General features: G+C 34.8%; 1 protein-coding gene across 6 annotated transcripts in view; it reads left to right on the top strand.

Moving 5' to 3' along the window:
• The window catches only part of grh (grainy head), a 603,835-nt gene that overhangs the window by 422,700 nt on the left and 156,773 nt on the right, over positions 1 to 24,362 (top strand). For all 6 annotated transcript variants that reach the window (XM_081754667.1, XM_081754669.1, XM_081754656.1 and 3 more), the window contains exon 5: positions 12,792 to 12,954. In XM_081754667.1, coding sequence (XP_081610793.1) covers positions 12,792 to 12,954 — 163 coding nt within the window. The remainder of the gene's footprint in view (positions 1 to 12,791; positions 12,955 to 24,362) is intronic.

The raw sequence follows: 24,362 nt of genomic DNA, 5'->3' as shown, positions 1-24,362 counted from the left end.
GCTTCCTCCTCTACACATTTCATTTGTGAACATTTGCGACACAAGTTTTCGTATGCTAACGGCAATTCATTTTTTTGCCATGTAATGTCTTCCTTTGAAAGAGTAATGGCGTTGATTTCAAGGCTATGTTTTTTTATACATTGTTCAAGTGCTTAACTTTAGAGTGTGATAAGGTGGGTAGATTAGTTTCATACTTCTTGGCGGAAGATCTAGCACTATTTGAGTTTGAGTGTTTGAGTTTTACGTAGCACTTATTTGAGTTGTAGTAAAACTTCCTACAGAAGTTCCTACGACACGTCAAGATTTTACAAAGAGACAGAATTGATTTGGTAAAAATTTTAGGCACATTCTTCTTGTACATATAAAACATAGCTGGATTTTTAAAGAAGAAGTTGGCGGCCTGGATATTTTGAGAAAAATGCTTCTCATCTTTGAAAGAAGACTAATATTAAACAAAACTAAACTCGGACGAACGTAAATACAGTGTTATTTTCCAGTGCTATTTAATGTTCGCCTATGAACCAGACTACCTGTAAATCTACATTGAACTATTGGGTTGCATAAGTTGAAGGATACCTTGATTCTGTACGAAACGAAACGAGACGGGAAAGAATGAAACCCCAGTATTGTCGATGTAGCCATGGCTTCCGCGTAGGTTATACTGTTCTTGTATCTCTGCTCCATATGTTTGTTTTCTGTGCCATTGAGAGTGGGACAAGCAAATATACAGTTACACAACATTCAGTTAGAAATGCATGTTCTTATGATTAATTAGATAAGTGATCATTTTTTTCTCAATCCACTGCTGGATGAAAGCCTCTTCGACTCTTTTTGACATCCATCTATCTTGGACAGTTTTTTTCTACATTACTCCATAGTACTGCTTGATGTCGTCACACCATCGTGTATAATGATGTTTCTTAGGTTGCTTCTCTTTTGTTGGTACACAGTCAAAGATTCTTCCGTTCATCGATAATTTTTTCTTGCCTCATGTCCACCCTACTGAAACTTCAATGCCTTTATTTTCACAATAATATTCGTAACTTCTGCCGTATTTCTAATCCAGATAATTATTTTACTAGTTATGGATGATTCCTTGTGTACATCTTTCCGTTCTTCATAATATATTCTGCGGACGGCGAATGTCTGATTTTGTTAGTCAATGTCTCCGATATATCAAAATGAGCAGAATATATTCATTGAAACTTTTATTCGGGCAGAATATATTCATTGAAATTTTTATTCAGACTACATATTCATTGAAACTTTTATTCGGGCAGAATGTATTCATTGAAACTTTTATTCAAACATAATATATTTATCGAAACTTTTATTCGGGCAGAATGTATTCATTGAAACTTTTATTCAAACATAATATATTTATCGAAACTTTTATTCGGGCAGAATGTATTCATTGAAACTTTTATTCAAACATAATATATTTATCGAAACTTTTATTCGGGCAGAATGTATTCATTGAAACTTTTATTCAAACATAATATATTTATCGAAACTTTTATTCGGGCAGAATGTATTCATTGAAACTTTTATTCAAACATAATATATTTATCGAAACTTTTATTCGGGCAGAATGTATTCATTGAAACTTTATTCAAACATAATATATTTATCGAAACTTTTATTCGGGCAGAATGTATTCATTGAAACTTTTATTCAAACATAATATATTTATCGAAACTTTTATTCGGGCAGAATGTATTCATTGAAACTTTTATTCAAACATAATATATTTATCGAAACTTTTATTCGAGCAGAATGTATTCATTGAAACTTTTATTCAAACATAATATATTTATCGAAACTTTTATTCGGGCAGAATATATTCGTTGAAACTTTTATTCGGGCAGAATATATTCATTGAAACTTTTATTCAGATAGAATATATACATTGAAACTTTTATTCGGGCAGAATATATTCATTGAAACTTTTATTCAGATAGAATATATACATTGAAACTTTTATTCGGGCAGAATATATTCATTGAAACTTTTATTCAGAGAGAACACATTCATTGAAACTTTTATTCGGGCAGAAAATATTCATTGAAACTTTTATTCAAACAGAATATATTTATCGAAACTTTTATTCGGGCAGAATATATTCGTTGAAACTTTTATTCAAACAGAATATATTTATCGAAACTTTTATTCGGGCAGAATATATTTATCGAAACTTTTATTCGGGCAGAATATATTCATTGAAACTTTTATTAAAACAGAATATATTTATCGAAACTTTTATTCGGGCAGAATATATTCATTGAAACTTTTATTCAGAGAGAACACATTCATTGAAACTTTTATTCGGGCCTGAATATATTCATTGAAACTTTTATTCAAACAGAATATATTTATCGAAACTTTTATTCGGACAGAATATATACATTGAAATTTTTTACCTTTTTAAACACATTGGCATTTTACCTTTCAGTATCAAGCTGTTCCTTCTGAATGAACTCTAGCCTAGATTAATATGTCTGTTAATTTCTTTTCTAGTGTTGCCGACTATGAATACTTTCTATTCAAGATAGATATATTAACAACTGACCAACTCCAAGCAATTTGATTTTTAGTTTAGCGCCCCTTTCAAAGCAGCGAGGCAATATGAGACGTGGAACTACAGCAGAATCCAAACTACATGAACTCCCGTCGGTAATCGAACCCGGATCTCCCACACAAAAAGCGTGTAGCCGCTTAGCCACGAAGACGCTCTTTACTTTATTTCAACACATCCATTTTCACGTCAGACAGACTGAAGATTTCGTACACAATTTGTACTGAATCATGGAATATTTTAGCGCATTATTGCTCACTCTTACGTGTTTTCATTGTTTCGTCGTGTCAAAAAGTGCTGAAAAGAATGTAAGATAAGAATATAGGTCTAGACAGAGTACGCGTAATTAACGTACGGTTTTGTAGGAAGTAAAGGGGAAAGGAGGCTCATGAAACTTCGTGAAAATATATTTTTTTCATTTATTTATCTTCTATCCATTAGCGCAATCAGCTGACGCAATGGCTCACAAATTAATGGGAGATCTCTGAGAAGACAAAAAAAAAAAAAATAGATTTGGCGACACTGGGTGAGTGTTGCAAATCGTGATCCTTTTGGGACGATGTACAAGTGTCGCCTCGTGACGACCACTTCAGCAATCGCTCGGGTGGTGAATGAGCTAATTTTCTAGAATTGCATAAAAAAATACAAATAAAGAAGAAGACGAAAAACTCTTTTATTCTCTGGCTCTGGCTCTCTTGTTTGATAAGACCCCGTCTTTCAGCTGTACTCACGAGTTATGGCAGTGTTGCAATTATCCACACAAAGCGCTAATACAGAAACAAGTTAACAAGAATGTAATATGTCATTGGTACATACATACATACATACATATATATATATATATATATATATATATATATATATATATATATATATATATATATATATAAAAATCCGAATTACAAAATCTTCAGTTAGCTTTCTTTGGCAACTATAGAGATATGAAAATACATTTGGACGTACCAAAGTAAGATGTTCTAATAATTTTCGTTCTACTCTTGATATTTTTGTTACTCGAAAAACTGAATTTTTATTTAGGCCAAGGAGTATTCGAACAATTATCAATTATTCGTATTCGTATTTGTATTAAAGGTGTTCGAGCCGGTTATTCACTGGTACATTCAAAGGATTTGATTATTTATAAAAGTATTCAAACAATTATAGATTTTCGTAGAAGTATTCGATCAATTATTGGTTATTCATAGAAGTATTTGAACAACTACTAGTTATTCGTAGAAGTACTTGACCAATTACTGGTTATTCACAGCAAAATTGAACAACTACTAGTTATTCATAGAAGTATTCGACCAATTATTGGTTATTCATAGAAATATTTGAACAACTAGTAGTTATTCGTAAAAGTATTCGGACAACTATGGGTTATTCGTAGAAATATTTGAACAACTACCAGTTATTCGTAGAAATATTCGACCAATTATTGGTTATTCGTGGAAATACTTAAACAACTATCAGTTATTCATAGAAATATTCGGCTAATTATTGATTATTCGTAGAAATATCTGAATATCTACTAGCTATTTGTAAAAGTAATTGAATAATTATTAGTTATCAATAGGCGTGTGTTTATTTTAACAGTTATTGGCATTCGTGGACGTATTCGAACATATATTGGGTATTCGTAGAAATATTCGATCAAATATTGGTTACTCATAGAAATTTTCGATGAACTATTGTATATTAGTATACGTATTCGACCAATAGTTGGTTATTCGTAGGGGTATTAAAACAATTATTGATTATTCGTTGAAATATTTGTTAATTATTGGTTATTTATAAAAAGTATTCGATAGTCATTGATTATTCGTAAAATAATCACACTGAAAAATGTAAAGGAAGGAAAAAGGACTCTAATAAACATCTAGACATTACCAGCATCGGCTCCATTTTCTTATTTGTTCAAACTATTAAGAAGATTAAATACGTAAGTGAAAAAAAAACTTCGAGTGAGTACTTAGAAAGTAATACTTGATATTTTTATTTACTAATTTCGTGAGTAATATTTTGTATTTGCTAGAAAATTACAGAGAGAGCCATTGTATTTTTAAAATAAAAAAAATGAAATCTTTAAGTTTAACGTCCCACGGTTATGCCGGTTAGGCTAAAGGAGACGGTGATGATGAGAAACGAAGGAAATGGGGGAATGAAGAAAGTGGGAGGAATCGGGAGAACCCCGAGAAAATCCACGCTCATGGTATTTGTCCACCACAAAGTTCACGTGGCGCGAGCTGGGATCAAACCAAGGACTCCATACACCAGATATCAACGCTGTACCACTTTGTCACGGCATTCCAGTACATTTATTATTATTGATTTCTGCAGTAATTAAAAACAATAATAATACTAATAGCAACAGTCATAAATGAAGGCCATATTTGTTTTAGATAATAGAATTAATTGCACGTCGCAATTAATACATCCCACTTGCACAAGAGGTGAACTAGCCCTTGGTTACCACTAGAAATGATCCGAATACATATCAAAAATAAAGGCAGTAGGGAATTAAACAAGCAGCTGGTGTATCAATAAATAAAACACAAATTTAATAGTTTATTTATTAAGAGACTTGGCAATCCTGGCAGCATCAACGATTACCTTTCACGGATGACCAGGTCTTTGATTTTTTCGCGTCTTTGTATCATTACTTGAGGCCAAACGTTCTAACGTCCTGAAAAGAGGGAAAGGGTTACTGCACGTGGAAGACCTCCCGCACAGGCCGTGACATAACTGATGCAAGTTACCTAATTCTCGATGTGCAATCGTTGTTTTGCCTCGTAACCAACTTAAGCGTGCACACACAGATCTTCAGTTTATTCCCACTCTTTCAAAAACCTTGTATATATACACTAGCGTTTAAATAGTATGGTAGTTAGGTTTTTAAAGTATTTATTCTCGGGAGCCAAGTATTTCTGCCTGTCATATATCAAATTAATTGCAGACTAAAGTTAAATCAAATATTAATATCTTTTTTTTTTTCTACAAGGATGCCAGGCTTTATTTACAAAACAAAATAAAAGCTAAAAGATATGAAACAATACAATTTTCAACTGAAACGCGAGAAACCAATTAATTGAGCTTGGAGCTCTTAAGTGACAAAATTTTATATACAAAGGTGAAAAACACAACTTACATTGGAAATAGCGCTTGTCCACCCATGTCCGAGTCAGCCTCTCTGTTGGTTTTTAAATTTTGAATTTAGATGGTTTCTGGACGATTTTTTGGATGATGCCTGTCTTCTCCCTTATAGGGATGCGCACGAGACGAGTCGAGACAAGATTTTCCTGATAAAATTCGAGTAGAGACACGGCTCTTCCAATAGAGAAATATACATTTTTCGAGTCGAGACATCATTTTTACAACACATTTTCGAGACGAGACAGCCACGAATCTTGTCTCGTGCGCATCCCTACTCCCTTACCTTTTTATATGCAATGACTTTCATTATTCACACCATAAGATTCTCCATAACAGCTTTGTATTTTCTCCTAATTACTTCCCACATTATGTGACACCCAGAGAATTTCATTAGTCTACGGTAAATTGTCACTATTTGTCAAAATTCCTTTTTCACCTAATTAAGTATTATCTTATAATTATTTTTACATACAATTGCTACTTGTAAAAATACAAAAACGATAATGCTTATTTGAGTAAGAATAAAACTTCTTGATATATTTTATATAAAATGAAAAAAAAAAAAAAACTTTCTTTCAAACTCAAGTCTTATAATTTCATTACACTAGTACCTCATAATCAGCTTGAACTCCAAGGTAGACACCTAAAAAGAAACCGTGCTTTACATTACTTTGCAGATGATATTAATACCCATAAACTGTGTTGCAGCCAATCAACATGTTAATTTGCAATTAAATTATTTGATCACGTATTTACTATTATTACTCATAATATATAGGGGGCACGGTGGCTCAGAAGTAGAGCGTTCACCTCTGGTTCGTTGGGTCCCTGGTTCAATCCCAGCTCGCGCCAAGTGGACTTTGTGATGGACAAACACCGTATTCGTGGGTTTTCTCGGGGTTCTCCTGTTTCCTTCCACTTTATTCATTCTACCAATACATTCATTTCTCATCATCAGCCAGCCTTAGAAATTCCATTTTTCCAATAAAGGCACAAAGGTTGTGGTATGTAAAAGGGAATTTTTATTCTCGTAATATAGGTATGAATCTATTTTCAAGTATTGTGAAAGTATTTTCAGCAGATCAGATAAGTGACAAAATTATTATTTTTAGTCACAGAGCAACACATTTTGCTTTACGTCTGTGCTACTATCAAATAGTTTGATAAATTACTATTGTTAAAATAATGTAAAAAGGGAATTAAAATATTTCAAGAAAACGTTAAACATGTGTGAATCATAATCTTGAAGGTTAACGTCTTTTCTACTCCTTTCCTGTTGTTTTACTGTCTAACTCTATTGCCTATGGAACCCAGAGGTTCAATACCGCATTCACAGAAGTTCTCCATTCACTTATGTCCTTAGCCAACTGGATCCAGTTTCTACTTTGTATTCATATTTCTACGAGATACGTATTAATATTTTTCTCCCATTTGCGCCTAGGTCTTCCTAATGGTCGTTTCCTGATTGTATTTCCAGTTGAAACCTCAAAAGTCTTCCTACTTTTTTCCATTCTGGTTTCTGCTTTCTTCCATTCTCAATATTTGTCTCAGGATGAAATCTCAAACACTTTCAGTCTGTGTTCTTCCGTGAGAGTAAGCGACCAAATTTTGCAACCATACAGTACAACAGGCATGATTATCGTTTTATATATTTTAAGCTTCACAATCCTCGACAGAATTCGCGACGACAAAATATTTTGAACTGAATAATAACATTAACTCCCTCCTTTTAGTCAACATTTAATTCGTTCATTGTCTACTTCCAACACTATTCTGCAATATGCATAATCTTTCTGAGATAATCTAAAAAGAAAAAAGTTATACAGTGTACAGCTTGTCTCAAGCATTTTCTTGTGAATTACATCTTATTTTCCTGGGGCATTTTTTTGAAGAGAATGGTGTAATCATATCATTACAGTTGATCTGAAGTTCCTGTGGTTTGATATACAAGATATTTATGAAGACATCTGAACAAGATAGAGAACGGTATACGGTGGTGGTCTCTCAAAATTCCAGAGCCAGTGGGTATCCATCAGTACATATGCATAAGAGACCTCACATTGTAGTTTAAGATGATAACACAATATACATCCTATAATGTTCTGATATCATAATTTTATTCATTGTTTCTACTTAAAGCAATATAAGAATTTTTCCCTAATTAGATTAAGTTACTGTGTTACCGGTAAAACTGACCGGTACCAAGTTAGCTGTGCCCTCTTTTTATGTCTGTGCTAAAGTAAAGTGTATCGAAGACTTCCCTGAGGTCATTGCGTTATTAATGGTCATTGATCGAACATTAATCAGAGTAAAAATGCTGCACTTTGTCATGTTACCCTTAATTTGCGGAAGATTAACAAAACGAAAACAAAAACAAGACAACAATTATGGGAAGGTGGAGCTTCGGGGAAAACACAAAGGAAAGAGAACGTCGTAAATAACAGTACAGGATGTAGCAAGGGTACACTTGCAGTATTCCATCTTATAGAAGCGTCAACTAACTTCTTGTAATAAGCAACAGTGAACTTCTCAATAGCTGATCTGCCTACGGGGATTTTTTCTACGTAAAAATTTTAGCCAATGAAACAAGTTATATGATCTTGATTGGCATACGTCCTAATTACAGACTTCATTTTTGGAGACTTCCATTTAGAAATAACGCGCCGGAAGGTACCCTCTTAAGACGTCACTCCTTGTCTTGTGGAAGACTAATATTAGACTTATCGCTCAAAAACGTTCGTAATTCGCTGAGCGAAGTTTTTATTTTTTTGGGTCAATTGCTTTGATCAAGGCTTTTTGTTTAGCGCACAAACACGTAATTAAGATTTTCGTTTTGTTTATGTAAGTAACCTAGACCCTTGATTCACCTTGCGTTCTTTTCTAAATACTTACGATGGAAGGACGTAAAAGATTCTCTACTTGATTGGAGTTATCTCACGAATCATTTATCCGAAGATAATTTCCTTCACCGATATTATTATTACAGACACCTTGGAAGAAATACTTTCACAGTAACAAATTGATTTGATATTTAGCCGATGATGATTGTAGGATTTTAACACGTATAATTCGGATAAACCTTAGTATTTGTAGCACACTATAGTGAAACTTCAGCGAATTTTCGCACAGATAGCGATGGTATTAACAGATAAAGTTTCAGTTTGTTTTGTGTCCTTATGGAATACCATGGTTATGGAGGCTGGTACCTACTATTAAACGTGGGGTTCGAAACACAACCGGGTAGGAGCTGCCGAGTGCATAGAGTATCGTGCAAGATCAACCCTTCCCCCCACATCAGGCACGCACCCAGAAATTTTTGTTACTAGGGGTCGAAAGTTTGAGGGGCGATGGCGATACTACAAGCCACCAAATTTATTTACTATTGAACCTGTGTTCTCCTACACACGAAAAGATGATGAGTAATTGGAAAATACTGTGATCTATATTTTCAGAAAAAAAAAATATAGAATTAGATTGATTTTATAAGAAAAGGAGTACAGATGAAGTGTAAGATGAATCTTTAAGCTACATTAATCATTTCTCTCGAATCAATAAGACAAGTATTATTTTAATAAGAAAGCGTACAAATGCATGTCTAGTTACCAAGTTCTTTTTTAAAAAGGGGTATCTAAATTACATCCGATAACAGCAAGCAGATAAAAATCGACATGGAATTCACTCGTGGGCGCTGAATGTGTGTCAGGAACCGATTTTTTAAATATCATTACGCTTTTTGGTGTATAGAAATAAGTGCTAAACCGGAAGCCCTAGTAAATTCCAAGCTCTTCCGGTTTCGGTGGAGCGTTGCGGATGGTGGAAGCATATTCACTTCAGACGCTAAATCAATTGTTATTTATTACCATATTTGTTGTATGTCGATCAACGTTAAAACCTAAAACGATTGATTTCTATGATCGCCTATTTTTTGGGACGCAGAGACGATTAAAAAAAAAACACTTCTTTATATGTCTTACCGTTTCTGCTTTGATACCTGTTGACAGACGGACAGACAGCCGTTCTATAAGCTTTCCTACATTTATACATAGCAAACAGTTCGGGAGTATAATAAAAATATACGTAGAAGATAGCAATTTAAGTGTACTCTGTGACTACTTGCTATTTTCTGTGTATTCTGTTTAATTCATGGGTCTAGGCTCATTAAGGCATAAGCTACAATAATTTGAAAGTAACTACATCTAACTAGTATTTGATACCTGGATAATATTATTAGTGACGATTTGAAGTGTGAACGTGAAATAAAACCAAGGATAGGAATGGAGAAAGAAGCTTTGAGGAGGAAGAAAATACTATTTTGTGGAACTCTGAAGAAAAAGTTTAGAAAAAGACTCACAAAATGCTTCGTGTTGAATATTGTACTGTATGGGTTGGAAATATGGACATTGCGCAAAAATGATTTTAAAAAAAAGCGACTCGTAGCTTATGAAATGTGGTTGTGGAGAAGAATGGAAAGAATTAGCTGGTTCGAGAGGAAAACGAATGAGAAGATTAAAAATGGTGGAGAACAAAATAATTAGATATAATTAAGATGTGGAAGAGAAAGTGGTTGGGACATTGGCTAAGAAGGAACTGTTTCATGAGAGACGTGCTAGAACGGATGGTGGTAGGAAAAAGAGGGAGGGGCAAAGCAGACTACAATTAATGGGCGATATCAAAACAGAGAAATCGTACGTAAAGACGAAGAGGTTAGCAGAAGACCGTGCAGCATAGATGCTTCTCAGTTGCGGGAAGTAACCTGCCAATAAGGGTAATATATCTATGATGAGGATAACTATGAAGTATGCATTCTTCTTTAAAAAAAAAAAAAAGTACCAACGGCTTTACCTTTCAGAGTGGACTTAGCAATCAAAATCAAGTCTCAATATAAATGATATTATGATTGCCAACTATACTCTTCCTTTTACCCATACATATGTATAATTAACTAAATAAATAAATCAAACGTACCATATATTTTCCTTATTATTTGCTGGTAGATGAAACTCACTTGTGGGCTGTATCTGTCCCTGGGCCACTGTTTGGTCATGACTAGCTTTTTGACATTTGTTTCCTTTTAGAATAGAGTTGACTTGATTTTGAGTCTAACATCTCTTTCAGTAGCGAAGCTATATGAGATGGGATCTACTGACTAACGTGGAATTAGAACCACATGAGCTCCCGCCGGGAATCGAATCCGGGTCTTCCACGGCAAAGGCGCATACGCTAACTGCTTAGCCACGAAGGGGCTCCTTTTTTGAATAGAATTAGCTTTGTTTTGCTCTTCTAAATATTAACGAAAAGTGTTTCGAGATCAGAACGCTGAAGTACTTTAAGAAAAACAAGTAAATTGCGTATTTTTAGTAAATCGCAAATTAACAAGTATTACATAATCCTTATATTTCTTACAGTTTTTACAAAATTTACGTTTCTGCTTGCGTAATCATTATTTAAAATTAAAACCATTATTTTGCACTATACAGCAACTAACCATGGTAAAACAATTTCACATGTTACTACAAATTTTCCACAGACTGGAAACAAAATTAATAACAATTATAATAATACTAAAAGAACTTTTTGTTTACAACGATGTGTAGGTATGTTTGCCGTGAGAGTGCTTCCAAAGTTAGCGAATAGAAGGTTGTAATTACCAGTTCGTTAGCGCACACGGACTGTGAAGGCTTTTTTAACGCATCGACTGTTCCTCTTCCATTACAACTACTGTTGGGGCTTTTTAATGTGCTTTTGATTGTTGTTCTCAGCTGTTGAGCCTTAGCGTGTCAATCATATTTCGTGATTCAACAGGAACAGCTAATCAGCACTTACAAATTTTATCTTTTGTGTTTCTCTTCTAAAAAAGCATTATTTTGTTCCTGACATAAATTTTATCTTTTGTATTTCTTTTCTAGAAAAGCGTTTGGATCTTAATACAAATTTATCTTCTGTTTTTCTCTTCTAGAAAGCATTATTTTGTTCCTGTTGCAAATGTTTCTTCTGTTTCTCTCTTCTAGAAAAGCATTATTTTGTTCCTGATAAAAATTTTACCTTCTGTGTTTCACTTTTAGAAAAGCATTATTTTGTTCCTGATACAAATTTTACCTTCTGTGTTTCTATTCTAGAAAAGCATTATTGTACCTGATACAAACAAATTTTATCTTTTGTGTTTCTCTTCCAGAAAAGCATATTTTGTGCCTGATACTAATCTTACTTTTTATCTTCTAGAAAAACATTATTCTACCCCTGATACAAATTTTAACTTCGTTTTGTGTCTTCTAGAAAAGCATTATTTTGTTTCTGATACATTTTTGTTAAATCTTCTGTGTTCCTCTTCTAGAAAAGCATTATTTTGTCCCTGATACAAATTTTATCTTCTGTGTTTATCTTCTAGAAAAGCATTATTTTATCTTTGATACAAATTTTATCTTTTCTCTTCTAGAAAAGTATTAGTTTGTCTCCTTATCATTTTAAATTTGTTTTACATACTTTCAGTGTTTTGCTGGAAGAAACAGTACAGGGTACTCATCACGAATATATTATTATTATTATTACACCTACTTTCACAGTTTTAACGTATCGTTTCATATACTCGTGTCGTCTCGTGATCGCTTCATGTCATTGGTATCAACTGCAGAATGACGAGTCTTGAACTGCCATGCAATTAGTGCTCCCCACGAGATGAGAAATAATGCTCTCTTGTCTCGTCTCATACATTCTTAGAAATCTCACCTCGTCTCGGTTCTCGAAAGGGGAGCACCATATTTCAATAGCAGAGCTCTTACCTCTGCATACTATCTTGGTCAGTGAGGGTTAGAACTCAAAGTCTTCTTGCGTATGCCACTGGTAAGAATTCCAAATTATTCCTTATTTTTTTTGACTTGGCCGTAACTTCAAATTTATAATACTTAAATGCTTCCAAGATTCCTCCAGTGTACTTTAATATTTTGAGTTCCAGCTTATATATTTGTTATAAACACATGTATAATTAATCGCGATTTCTTATGAGTTGTTGTTGTATTTACGGATTTATTGATGATTTTTTTAAAATTCTTTTGTTGATTCTTTGCAGGTACTCGCAATACGGGTTTAAATATTACCTGGAGACACCGATCTCAACGAGTCAAAGGCGCGAGGACGATAGGATTACGTATATTAATAAGGGTCAGTTTTACGGAATAACCCTCGAATATATACCTGATCCGGACAAACCTCTCAAAAGTCAAACAGTAAAGGTAAGTTTCTTAACATTAATGTTATTTTTATACTTTACTGAGTGTGTAATCTGAATAAAATCTTACAAGGAGAAGGCAGACTTTGGTAAGTGAACTACGGGGCCATTTTTTGCAAGTTGGTAGTGCACATTTAAAGAATTAATATTGCAAACTGGGAGAGCGCAATGGCCAAAAATAACGGAGAAAAACGGTCTTAAAGTTTTCTACTCGCAGCATATATTGTACGACGTACACATTTACCAAGTGTCGGCGTGGCAAAGTGAGGGAAATCTTTGACTCATGAGTGAAGGATTCCGGTTTTGATTCCTGTTCGAGTCATACATTTTTTGTTTCAACCAATAATCTAGCTATTTGTAACTATAAGTAAAATATTAATTCACTATATGTTTATAATGAATAAAACAATAGAAATTTTCAAAATACTTGTAAAATCTTTCAATGTTCCATGTTAACTACGGTAGGAACAAAATTTTATCTATTCCGTAAAATTATTGTTACCGCAGTCGTTGTGTAAAAAATGTTCTTGACGCTTCGTGTCTACATCTGTAGACAGTGTGCAAATTACAAGGAGAATGAGGAGGAAATCTTCTTTGGTTATAGCAACATCTAGTTTTAGCACTCCCAGTTTGTAATATTAACTCTTTAAATGTGCACTACCACCTCGCAAAAAATGGCCCCGAAGTTCACTTACCAAACTCTGCCTTCTTCTTGTTAGTAAAAGACAAACTATCTTGACAGACAATTCCAAGGTTCATCGCTACAGAAATATAAGTTGACCATTCTCAGGTACTTAGAACCAAATTGATACATTCAAATTTCAGTTACTTACCTCCTGGCAGTGATGGGAAGATTATAGCAAGCATTATTATTCTTGCCCATTGAACATGTGGAGCTAATTTCGGCTTAAGAGCCTGCCTTACTAAAAATAATACAAAATTTACCATTTTTCATTTGCTTGTTTATTCATAAGTGAAAGGAGATAATGATATGCAACTTACCACAATCATAGATAACGTTGTTCCACAACAAAAAATATGAACCTGAAGAATTTTCAGTGTTGCCATCCATAGAAATTACAGTGTTGCTAGAAAAACAATTTCCCTAAAATCTAAAGTTAAGGCAGCGAGTAGAGGAACGAACTCAACTGCATTTGGTTACGTATCATATTGTTTTGGTTTCCTGTGAACTACTTTTTAAATAATAGTTGTATTTAGTTTGTAATAAACAAAACAGTTTTAACATACAGTTATTAAAACTAAATAATAATGTTAATTAAAAAGTAGTTCACAAGAAACCAAAACAACATGATACGTAATCAAATGCAGTCGAGTTCATTGCTCTACTCGCTGCCTTAACTTAGATTTTAGGGAAATTGTTTTTCTGGCAACACTGAAATTTCTATGGATTGCAACACTGAACATTCTTCAGATTCATATTTTCTGTTGTAGAATAGCATTATCTACGATTGTGGTGACTTGCATTTCATTATCTCCTTTCACTTATGAATAAACAAGCAAATGAAAAATGGTAAATTTTGTATTATTTTTTGTAAGGTAGGCTCTTAAACTAAACCACCTGGCGAAACAGTCCTTTTTGTAGCTTTCAGCCGCTCCAACGCCATCTGTTAGCGAACAACTGAACTATTTCCAGCCTAACGATTAACAAACACTTGGTCAGCGCGCTGCGTCGTTCTGTCTCGAAGAAACGGATCACGAACTCTCTAAACGTAATGGCCGTCAAGTCTTTTATTCACGTGACTCCCCAGTTTGGCTCAGGACCAAGGGCGCCCATCAGGGGGGGGGGGCAAGCTGGGGCGCTCGCCCTCCCCCCTAAGAAGAAATTGTACTTGGGAATATCGAAAACCCAATAGAATTTTTACATTAGTTACAGCAAAATTTGAAACTATATTTGAAACGTTGCTTATACTTGCCCCCCCTTGGAAATCACAACATGGGCGCCCTTGCTCAGGACATGGGTAGATGCCGAAAATTGAGAAGCACCGGTCGGGAATCGAACCCGGGGCCACACGGGCGTGAGTTCAGCGCTCTAACCACTAGACTAATTTTGACTTAGAATTCATTTGTTATGAACTGTTGACTTACTATGGAATGTGTTCTCGCCTTCGGCATAGGAGATCACATGCGATTCCTTCATTCTACGTTAAGATGTAAGTTCAGATCTTACTGAAGTCAGCTCTGCAAGTTGACAAGCTTCGAATAACTAGATTAAATGTATCGTGAGTAAGAAATAACGTCATATCGGAAACACGTGAATATACGACCTCAAGCACTGAAAGATTTCTGTTTTGATCTGAGATTGCTCAACCTCCCACATCTTCGTTCCACCGGTTTTACCATGATCTTTTACTTTAATCAATCCCACATCTCCTTTAATCCACAGGGCATAAACGATGGACATTAAACTAAATATTTATTTTCCAACTAGAGTTCTCGAACCTAGGTTGTACTTTGTACTGATTACCGTGTCATTGTTATTAATGTGTAATCGACAGCAACTGAACCATTCTGTTGAGTTTCCTGTAATATAACTACATCCATAAAAATTTATGTGGACCTGGTTTAATCGCAGCTCTATTATGTAATTAAAAACAAATTTATTATCCGTAATTTAAACATTTTTTTTTTGAAAATAACCTTCTTGTTCCCAAATTTGTACAAGGCCAATTTTAATAACTTTGCTCACTGCCGAAAAACTTCAAGGTAGTATTTTTTTTTCTTTAAGAATAACAACACAAACAAACAGCGTTCTACATATTTACTTTTGTTTAATTAAAGAACACAACTAAATCAAGGTTCTGTTTTACTTTTCTTAAAACTCGGAGACAAGATTTTTTTTTTAATGTATGATTAATTAAACTTCCGAAAATAACAAACAACAAAATTGTTTGTTGCAAGTGATGTTAAAATTCCAACAATTTTATGAAGATCGTAGAGAGGAGCTGACCATATGGGAAGCCACCAGGTGCGTAAAGTTTCTCCAAGAGGGTGCTGGGTGGGTGGTACTATCTATTTTCCTCTATTTGTATAGGAATTATACCATAGAATCCTACATCATCAATTTATTCTCTGACTTATCACGAAAAAGGAATATTCACAATTTAACTAGCATTGGGGAATAAGTGTCTACACAGAGAAAAAAAGTATGTGGTGTACGTAAAAGCGTAGGTTACATGCGTAAATCCTTTAGTTTTTGGACCTAACGTACGACTGACTATGCATGAAATATCCTGTCTCAACGTATAACTGAAAACGTATGCTTCACAATACTTTCCATATAATAGTTCCGTCCAGTGATGTATTTACGATTTTGTTTCAGGGGGGAGCTTTGCCTGAAAATGTGAAAATTCTGCAAGATATTTCATATACTTTACTATAGTAAGTAAGATTTCGGGAGGGGCTTAAGCCCGGAAGCCCCCCCCTAAATACGCCACTGGTTCCATCTATTCGTACTTTTCGTGTAAAAGAAAGAACGGTATATAAACAGTAAGAATCTCATATACAGATGAACATATATAACATATAGCTGACATATGTAATATACGAAAGACTGTTAGATGTCAGACATCCTGCAGCAGTTTGATGTAACATCTAAGCGGGGGAGAACAGTAGGTATGTAGCATATAGATAATATATTATCCATACAGATTTCCGTAGTAACCATATGGATTCCGTACATTTGTACAATATGCCGCTGTCCGGATAACAGACTTTTGTCAGTGTATGATAAAATACGTATTTACTGTACAAAGTTGTATATCGCGATTTATGTCCTTCATAGGCATTCTAATTCAATTTTATCTCGATAAGAAAGAAAAAAAGCCATCTCATAATCGTGGAGAAATGTTTTGAAATGGTAACTAAATACCAGTTGTTACAGGTGCATCATTTTGCTTCACGATAGTACTTAATTCCGTATTCAAACAGTTTTATATATTTTGTAATTCGAATACCCAAACACCGTAATTATTTGTCAGAAGTAGATGAACGGTTAAATTTTCGATTTGTAGTCTGCAAGTTGCAGATTCGAGCCCCGCGGGTACTCATTCTGATTGAAAGATATCAGTTCCGCGTACCTAATGTCGGAATAGCACAATCAGTATATAACGTTCTTCTCCAAGTTCCTTCGCTATATTATTGTATCAGTTGTATTTGGTGCAAAATGGATACATAGGAAATGTGAAAACTTCAAAAATCAGAGTAATGCTAGACTTTTTTTTAAAAAAAAATTGGAACCCATACTCCAAAGATTTTTTAAAAATAATTTTCCAGTCTTGTTCTATTATTTTTTAAAATCGGAAAAAGGCATGTACGTTTCTACTGAAAAATGTAAATAAACCTCTGTTTATGCAGTTCTGTTTTTGAGAGTTTAATGGCTCTTTCCACCATAGATTTTATGAGACGAACCCCCCAGCATAACGTGGAATCATGAAGAATATCTACTTCCTTCGGGAGTCGAACCGGGTCATCAAAGACGGCAGCCAACAAACAAAAATAAAGTTTAGAGTTTTATATAGAAGTTAAAATAGTTGTCCCAGAAAGAAGTTGAGTTGATATTGAGTTTAAGGTCCCTTTCAGCTGCGAGGCTACTTGAGGCAGGACCTACTGATTAGCGTGGAATCCGAACCATGTGAGCTTCCGCCAGGAATCGAACCCGGGTCTCCCATGCCAAAGGTGCGTACGCTAACCGATTAGCCACGAAGGAGCCCTCCCTCCCAAAAGAAGTCGAACGTGCAATCGTATTATCCGATCTGTCCAATCCGAATGGGTGATCATTATCAACAACAGCGAATTAGAAGGAGCTACTGGGGGGGGGACTCTGGGAAATGATTTTCGGGATGACCGACCAGAGAAGGGTTTTAAAAATATTTAAAATTGGATGTTCGAGAAATGTGATAATAATAAAATCTGTATGAACTTGACACGGATAGTATTCTTTGATAGATTTTTTTTTTATTTCAGCGGCAATGGACGTCCGATTTTCTTGAACCGTTGAGTTTGCTATTATTATGTTGTATCATAATTATGTGAAAATAAACTGTGGACTTAGGTAAACACCCTATATAACAAAGATATTAAAAAGTAATTATTCATATATAGAAGTTTTAGTTTTAATCTTTTTGTAACAAAAATAAATAAGTAAAAGAGTGTACAGTCCTCAGCAAAAAACCTGCAACATGAGCGTGTAAGTTCATTGTAAAACTACGTCTAACAGCGCAGGGAATCAATATAACGTCTAAGTGGCACGAATCATGCCAGGAGAAACCTGGGCGTCCTACCTTGCACACTTATTTTGGACCAAAAGACTTCGTCGTTTCACAATAAACTTACATGCTCATGTTGCAGGTTTTTTGCTGCAGACTGTACAGGAAAAGGAGGTGTGGGAAAACTAAGGTATAATTAAGATTTCACGAAAAAGTACCGCTGTTTTTCATGTTAGTAAGAAGCGTTTCAAGGGTAATTAATTATCTAGTGTTCAGAAGTCGAACCCAGAACGCTCTAAGATGTAATCCAGATGCCAAGTCACGATTCCATCCATCACCTCTCTCCTCCCCCTTTGAACGTCTCATTCCGTGATTTCCTGCCTGTTCTCAATGAGATAACCGTTATATATATGTACAACTTGTTATTTCTCTACCATTGATCTCAAAATTAACACACACACACATGTGCATATATATATAACAAGAAAAAATGTCTCTATGAGGAAAGGAAGTGCCTCTTGGTCTTTCTTTCATCATTATTACTATCATCATTTCTCTTCTCCCCGCTTACCCCCTCCCCTAATTTCATTTGATGTTACTTCACATCTCTTAATCTTTCCTCCTCCTTCCATTATTCCTTCTCGTTCAAAAAAAAAAAAAAAAAAAAAAAAAGATCTTATGTTTCCATAGTTTGGTCCAAGGTCTTTTTATTAAAAGTGTTCACAAATACCAATTTGGTTTCGACATAAATCTAAAAGAAATAGTACCACAAAAAAAGATAATAATGAAAAAATAACATAGCAATTGGAAGGAGTTAAAAAAGAGAATAATAATAAAAAAACAAAAAAAGAACTATCATCCGTAGCTAGGGGCGTTTTCGTATTTTAAAATGAATGTCACGTCGAAACGATCTGCATGTAGCCTGTAGGCTATGTAGAGATTAGCCTCTGAAGTAAGACTCGCTCCTGCATATAAATTCGCTAATTGGCTCTTTCTAAAGCTACAAAAAGAAGAAAAAGAAAATAAAAACACTAACACCAACTAAAAGTACTACCACTAATAATAATAATAATAATAATAAAAAGAACGCAACGGAAATGCTACTACTCATATGATAGGAAAAACAAAAAAATTTTAACCACATATGTACGTAGATATATGCTACATTTGTTCACCCGGGGATGGTATGCATTTTATTTATTTCCTTTATGTCACATAGTTTATACCTAGCAGAGAGTACATGCCCTTATTTGGTACATTTGATTATGTTCGCAAGTGTCTCCGCCAAGCGGCAAAATTCAGCGTTATTGCGTCCGGTGACAGATACAGCTTGACTTGTGAGCCTACGTGATTCCTGTTGTTAATGAAGAAAATCGTATTAGAAACAGGCGTATTCTTTTATTAACAAGGCGAAAAATTCTAGAAAACTTGTGTTCTCTCATTAGACTTTCTATGAGTTTATATTAAGAGAAAACAAGAAGGAATTTAGTTTTCTCTGTCCCCTCGTTTGTTTGTGAAAGTTTTTGTGAAGAAGAAAGCTGTTAAATTGAACGAACGGCCTAAAATTGAAAATTGTGTGTTTTAATATCTAGACAAATCATTTCAAAAGAAAGTTTCCTTCATCTGTACTTGTCTCGCAACTGATAGAATATTTAATGACGCTCAATCAAGCATCTAAATCGAGTACAATAACAATATTTAATTGCTATAATAACATTTTCCCGCCTTTTTATTTTTCCTTTGTTTTTCTTAATTTTTTAAAGTTTATTGTATCAAACACCATAACAAGCAGAAAAACCATAATCTTGATCTTTAGTTGTATTTACATGACCAAACTTTTCCGTTGTAGTATCTATTTTTACTTGTATAAAAGTTTAAAATTACTAGAAATATAATAAAACTTTTAGGAAAGTTCTATAGAGATTATCAACTATCTTCCATCACCATTCATCGTTTTAATAAAATTTTACATTGAAATTCTTATAGTATGAAACAATTATAATAAAACTCAAATGTGACATGGGTGAGTGGACCCTACGTCTGCACCCAAAAATATAAAACCTCAATTGAAATTAAAAATGTAAAGAAAATCTTCTATAGAGTTACTATGTCTTCATTCAATTGTTTATACAGATAGGTAATTCCATAGAGCTTTTACGTATAAAATCGTGCTTATCTCTTCGATATTATCAAAATGAAGGTCGGTATTACATCGAAATTACAATGTATATGCGCGGAGATTTAAATAGTACACAGTCCGCCATCTTGGATTCTAACCCTGAGAATACATTTTATGCCCACAAACCAGAATAGTTTCTGGTGAGCTTCACTTTCGTCACATGACAACGTACTTAATAATTCTATATTAGTGGAGACGAACAAGATTAAGGAAATTTAGTCGTTATTTTCATTTGAAGAAACACAAAGTTCCGGAAATAAACCGACAGACTTAGTCAGGACCGGACTTTAGGGGGGTGCATGTGCACACTCCCCCCCTTTCGTTGTAAATATACACTATCTAAAATGAGATGCTAGCAGTGAAGTAGCAACACATTCCGAAACTTTCTGCCGTCATGTTTGGAGCTTAAAAGAAAGAGGAGTTTTGCAAAAGCAATAGTTTACGGTTGAAGGAAAAGGGTTTACCAAGCAAACCAACATAACGTTTGTCAAATAGGGAAAAAAACAGAAGCCAGAAAGAGAGAAAAAACATTTTTCCTGCACATCACTTGCGACCCTCTTTAAAATACCACTCCCCTTTCCATTCTATGTACCAGCGTTGTCAGGTGTAAAGAATATTTTCACATGTCACTTGGAGGAGTTTCAATGAGACTGGTAATTTTGGTAGTTATGGTGCACCCCTCTCAGAAAATCCTGGAGCTGCCGTCCTGGACTTAGCATACATGTTTAGGACCTCAACACAAGTAAAACTTTATTTGCAACTTTGGTCGGAAACGCCTAATCACTTAAATGAGGTCAAATTCCACCTTACGATCACTTCCACTAATTGTTCTTAATTGGCTCCATCTCTGTAATTAGGTGTTTCCGACCTAAGTTTTACTCCCGGAACACTTTGTATACTGCGTTATTAATGCTACTGCACAATACATTTCATATGGGCACACATACTTTACAGGGTGGAGACAAATTCGATTTCCCCAATATATGAAAAATACTTGTTTTGGAAGAAAATGACTTTGTGCCCACCTTATATATATACAGTGAAACCTCCCTTAACGGACACCTCTATAATACGGACACATTTTTTTGTCCCGGCAAAAATGTATGTTCCCTTATGGAACAAAACCCTCCCTTTTACGGACACTCTCAGATACGGACGCGGACACTTGCTAATGAGTTTTATTACTCTTGTAAAGGAAAAAGTATGCCTTTTTGCTAAACGAAAGTCTTTAGCCGATTAGTTGGTTCCTAACGCATATTTTGAGAATTTGAAAAAATGAGAAAAGCGTACAGGGTGATGACATGTACTTTAGAAAATTAACATATACACATTATGTTTTGCAATACCGATATACGAATATATTAATACATCCCCCAGCAATAATATTATTTAACACAAATGAATTTCTCCTTCAATCCCCCCCAGTAATTGAAATACGTACTAGCGTATGTGGTTCGGATTTCACGTTAATCAATAGGTCCACGTCTCATATAGCCTCGCTGCTGAACGGGACGTTAAACTCAAAATCAACTCAACTCAAATACGTACTAAATAGAGTATTTTCATATTGAATTTTACGTACTTACGTTCATACACAATGTATTTACTGTATATTGCAGCGCACAATTACTGTTGTGAGAAATCAAATTTCTGTAACCTCTCTGTAACGGACACCTCTCAATAACGGACAAAAATTCATGTCCCATTGGTGTCCGTTATTCAGAGGTTTCACTGTATATATATATATATATATATATAATATATAAAATTAGCATATTGACTTCCTTTTTTTTCTTTTAAAAATGGCCTACGTAGGTGGTATTTTGTAAACCGCATTTAATTAATCCTCCAAATAAATAATAAAAAAAAAATCTGGTAGAAAAGAATGTATTGACTTCCTGCATCAGATAGAAAAGCCATTTCTCAAAAGACGGCTGGACGTTATCAGCATGTTAAACTGATGTTATCATAATGAAAAATAAGATGTAATGAAAGATCCAACATCCTGTCCTCCTGCCAAAGAGCAAAACATTCTCTGCATACGTACATGTATATATCCATTCATGAAATAGAACAAAAAAATGAGAAAAGAAATGAGAAAATATATAAAGAATGGAAATTGAAGCCGAAAGGCTTTGTAACTTCCGTCAATGGAATGTTCAGGATAAATATGTTTACCTGTTGCTTGGAGACATTGAATTATAGCCACTTGAATTCAAATTTGGAAAGTGATTGTCGTCGTTGTATTGCATCAAACAATATTCATTCATATTATTGAAAAGCTCTGTCTTCTCAGAGCACAAAAAGAGATAGTCTATATATATTTAGTATTTCTGGAATTAACCGCGGCCTCTTTTCATCTATTCCGCAGAAGGAACAGTCTCATTCCGAACTCCATATTCCAAACTTTTTCTGTAAGGCTGCAACGAATTTCTTAGTTTTGTACTGAAAAGGGAAGCTACAATCAATCAATTAAAGTAGCTGCCTTAATAACTAATTATAGGATAAAGTTCATTATCACAGAAACCTTTGCTGTTGCTGTTGAATCCTATCGTACGCTAAGCCAGACAGGTCTGGATTGTTGGTAGTTTTGTAAGGGGATATCAAAATATGGTACGTGGCCCCGCGTAGCGTTGTCGCTAACGCTCACGCCTTCGGTGCGAGTGGTTCCGGGCTTTATTCCCGGTGGAGGCACTCAGTCGAGAAAGTGTGTAAAAAGCTTTTTAAAGGCTAGCCAACCTGAATGAGTTTTCCCTCATTCACACCAGGCAAATGCCGGAGTGGTACTTAACTTATAGGTCCCAGGCCGCTTCCTTCCTTTTTTCCTTTCCTTACCCCGGATTGTGTGCTCACTGAGGGACGTCATCCCTCATATGTGACGGGCTAAGTGGTCATAGATGCCGAAAGCCCAGAAATCTAATTCCCAAATCAAAACATGACACGTAAACAATTTTCAAGTTTATGAATTAATCATAGATCTAGATACTCATCGCAAATCATGATATGCCACTTTTTGGCCATTTTTTTAATTCGCTCTAACAGTTAGTCATACCGAGATCTATGCATCCTGGAAAAAGTTGATAATTAACTATATATATTCTCTCTCTTTTTAAAATTTATTTCATATCCCTAAAGGAACGCCTTATACCTAGATATATTACCCTTCTATTTACCTCTTGGACTACCGAAAGGTCTTTTTTCTGTAGGGTATTTGACTGCCAGCCACTTGCAAATGTCCGATGTATGACATGTAAGTTTGCTTTCGGAGCAACGACAAAGAGAAGTTAGTGTATCATAGGAGGCTAGAGGAGTGGGACAAGACATGAACGACTAAATGAATGGTTCGAGTTTTCAGCGTCAAGGCTATATGAAACGTGGACTTACAGATCAAGGTAGAAGTACGAACCAGCGTAATGCATTTAAATTTCAAGGTTTTCTTACTAGAAATCGAACCCAGGACCCCGTGCACCAAAAGCATATGCGTTAGCGATCAGACTAACGGGAGAGCAGGCAGAAGAATAAGATATAGAAAGACGTGCGTTATTCAAATATTTTGAATAGCACCCCCACTCCTGGAGAAGTGACTGGTCAAAATGGATAGTTCAAAATATTAGTAGTTGAAATTAATGAAATGCTGTTTCGGGACTTTTCTTTCAAAAAATATTCTTTCTGTGAAGACAGGGTGGAATTTGACTCGAGGGCCGCTAGGTAGCGAGGCGAGAAAATTTATTCAAAGCTGCATTATATTATCATTGGTCATGTGTTGGTAAAAGGGTTTAGGATTTAGATTTCTGGGTTTTCGGCATCTAAGGCCATCTTAGTCCGTTATGTATGAGGTCCCTCCACGAAGAAAGGGAAGAGAGAAAAATTTGGGGAAGGAAGGAAACGACCTGGGACCAATATGTATTTGACTGGTGTGCATGAGGATAACCTCACTCGAGATGACTGGTCTGAAAATTCTTTTACACTTTTTCAACCGATTGCCCTCACCGGGACTCGAATCCGGGA

This window comes from Thermobia domestica, chromosome 1, assembly GCF_964235325.1.
Source record: "Thermobia domestica chromosome 1, izTheDome1.hap1.1, whole genome shotgun sequence".
NCBI lineage: Eukaryota > Metazoa > Arthropoda > Insecta > Zygentoma > Lepismatidae > Thermobia > Thermobia domestica.
Note: the sequence above shows the minus strand (reverse complement) of the source record. Positions and strands in the feature narration are given on the sequence as shown.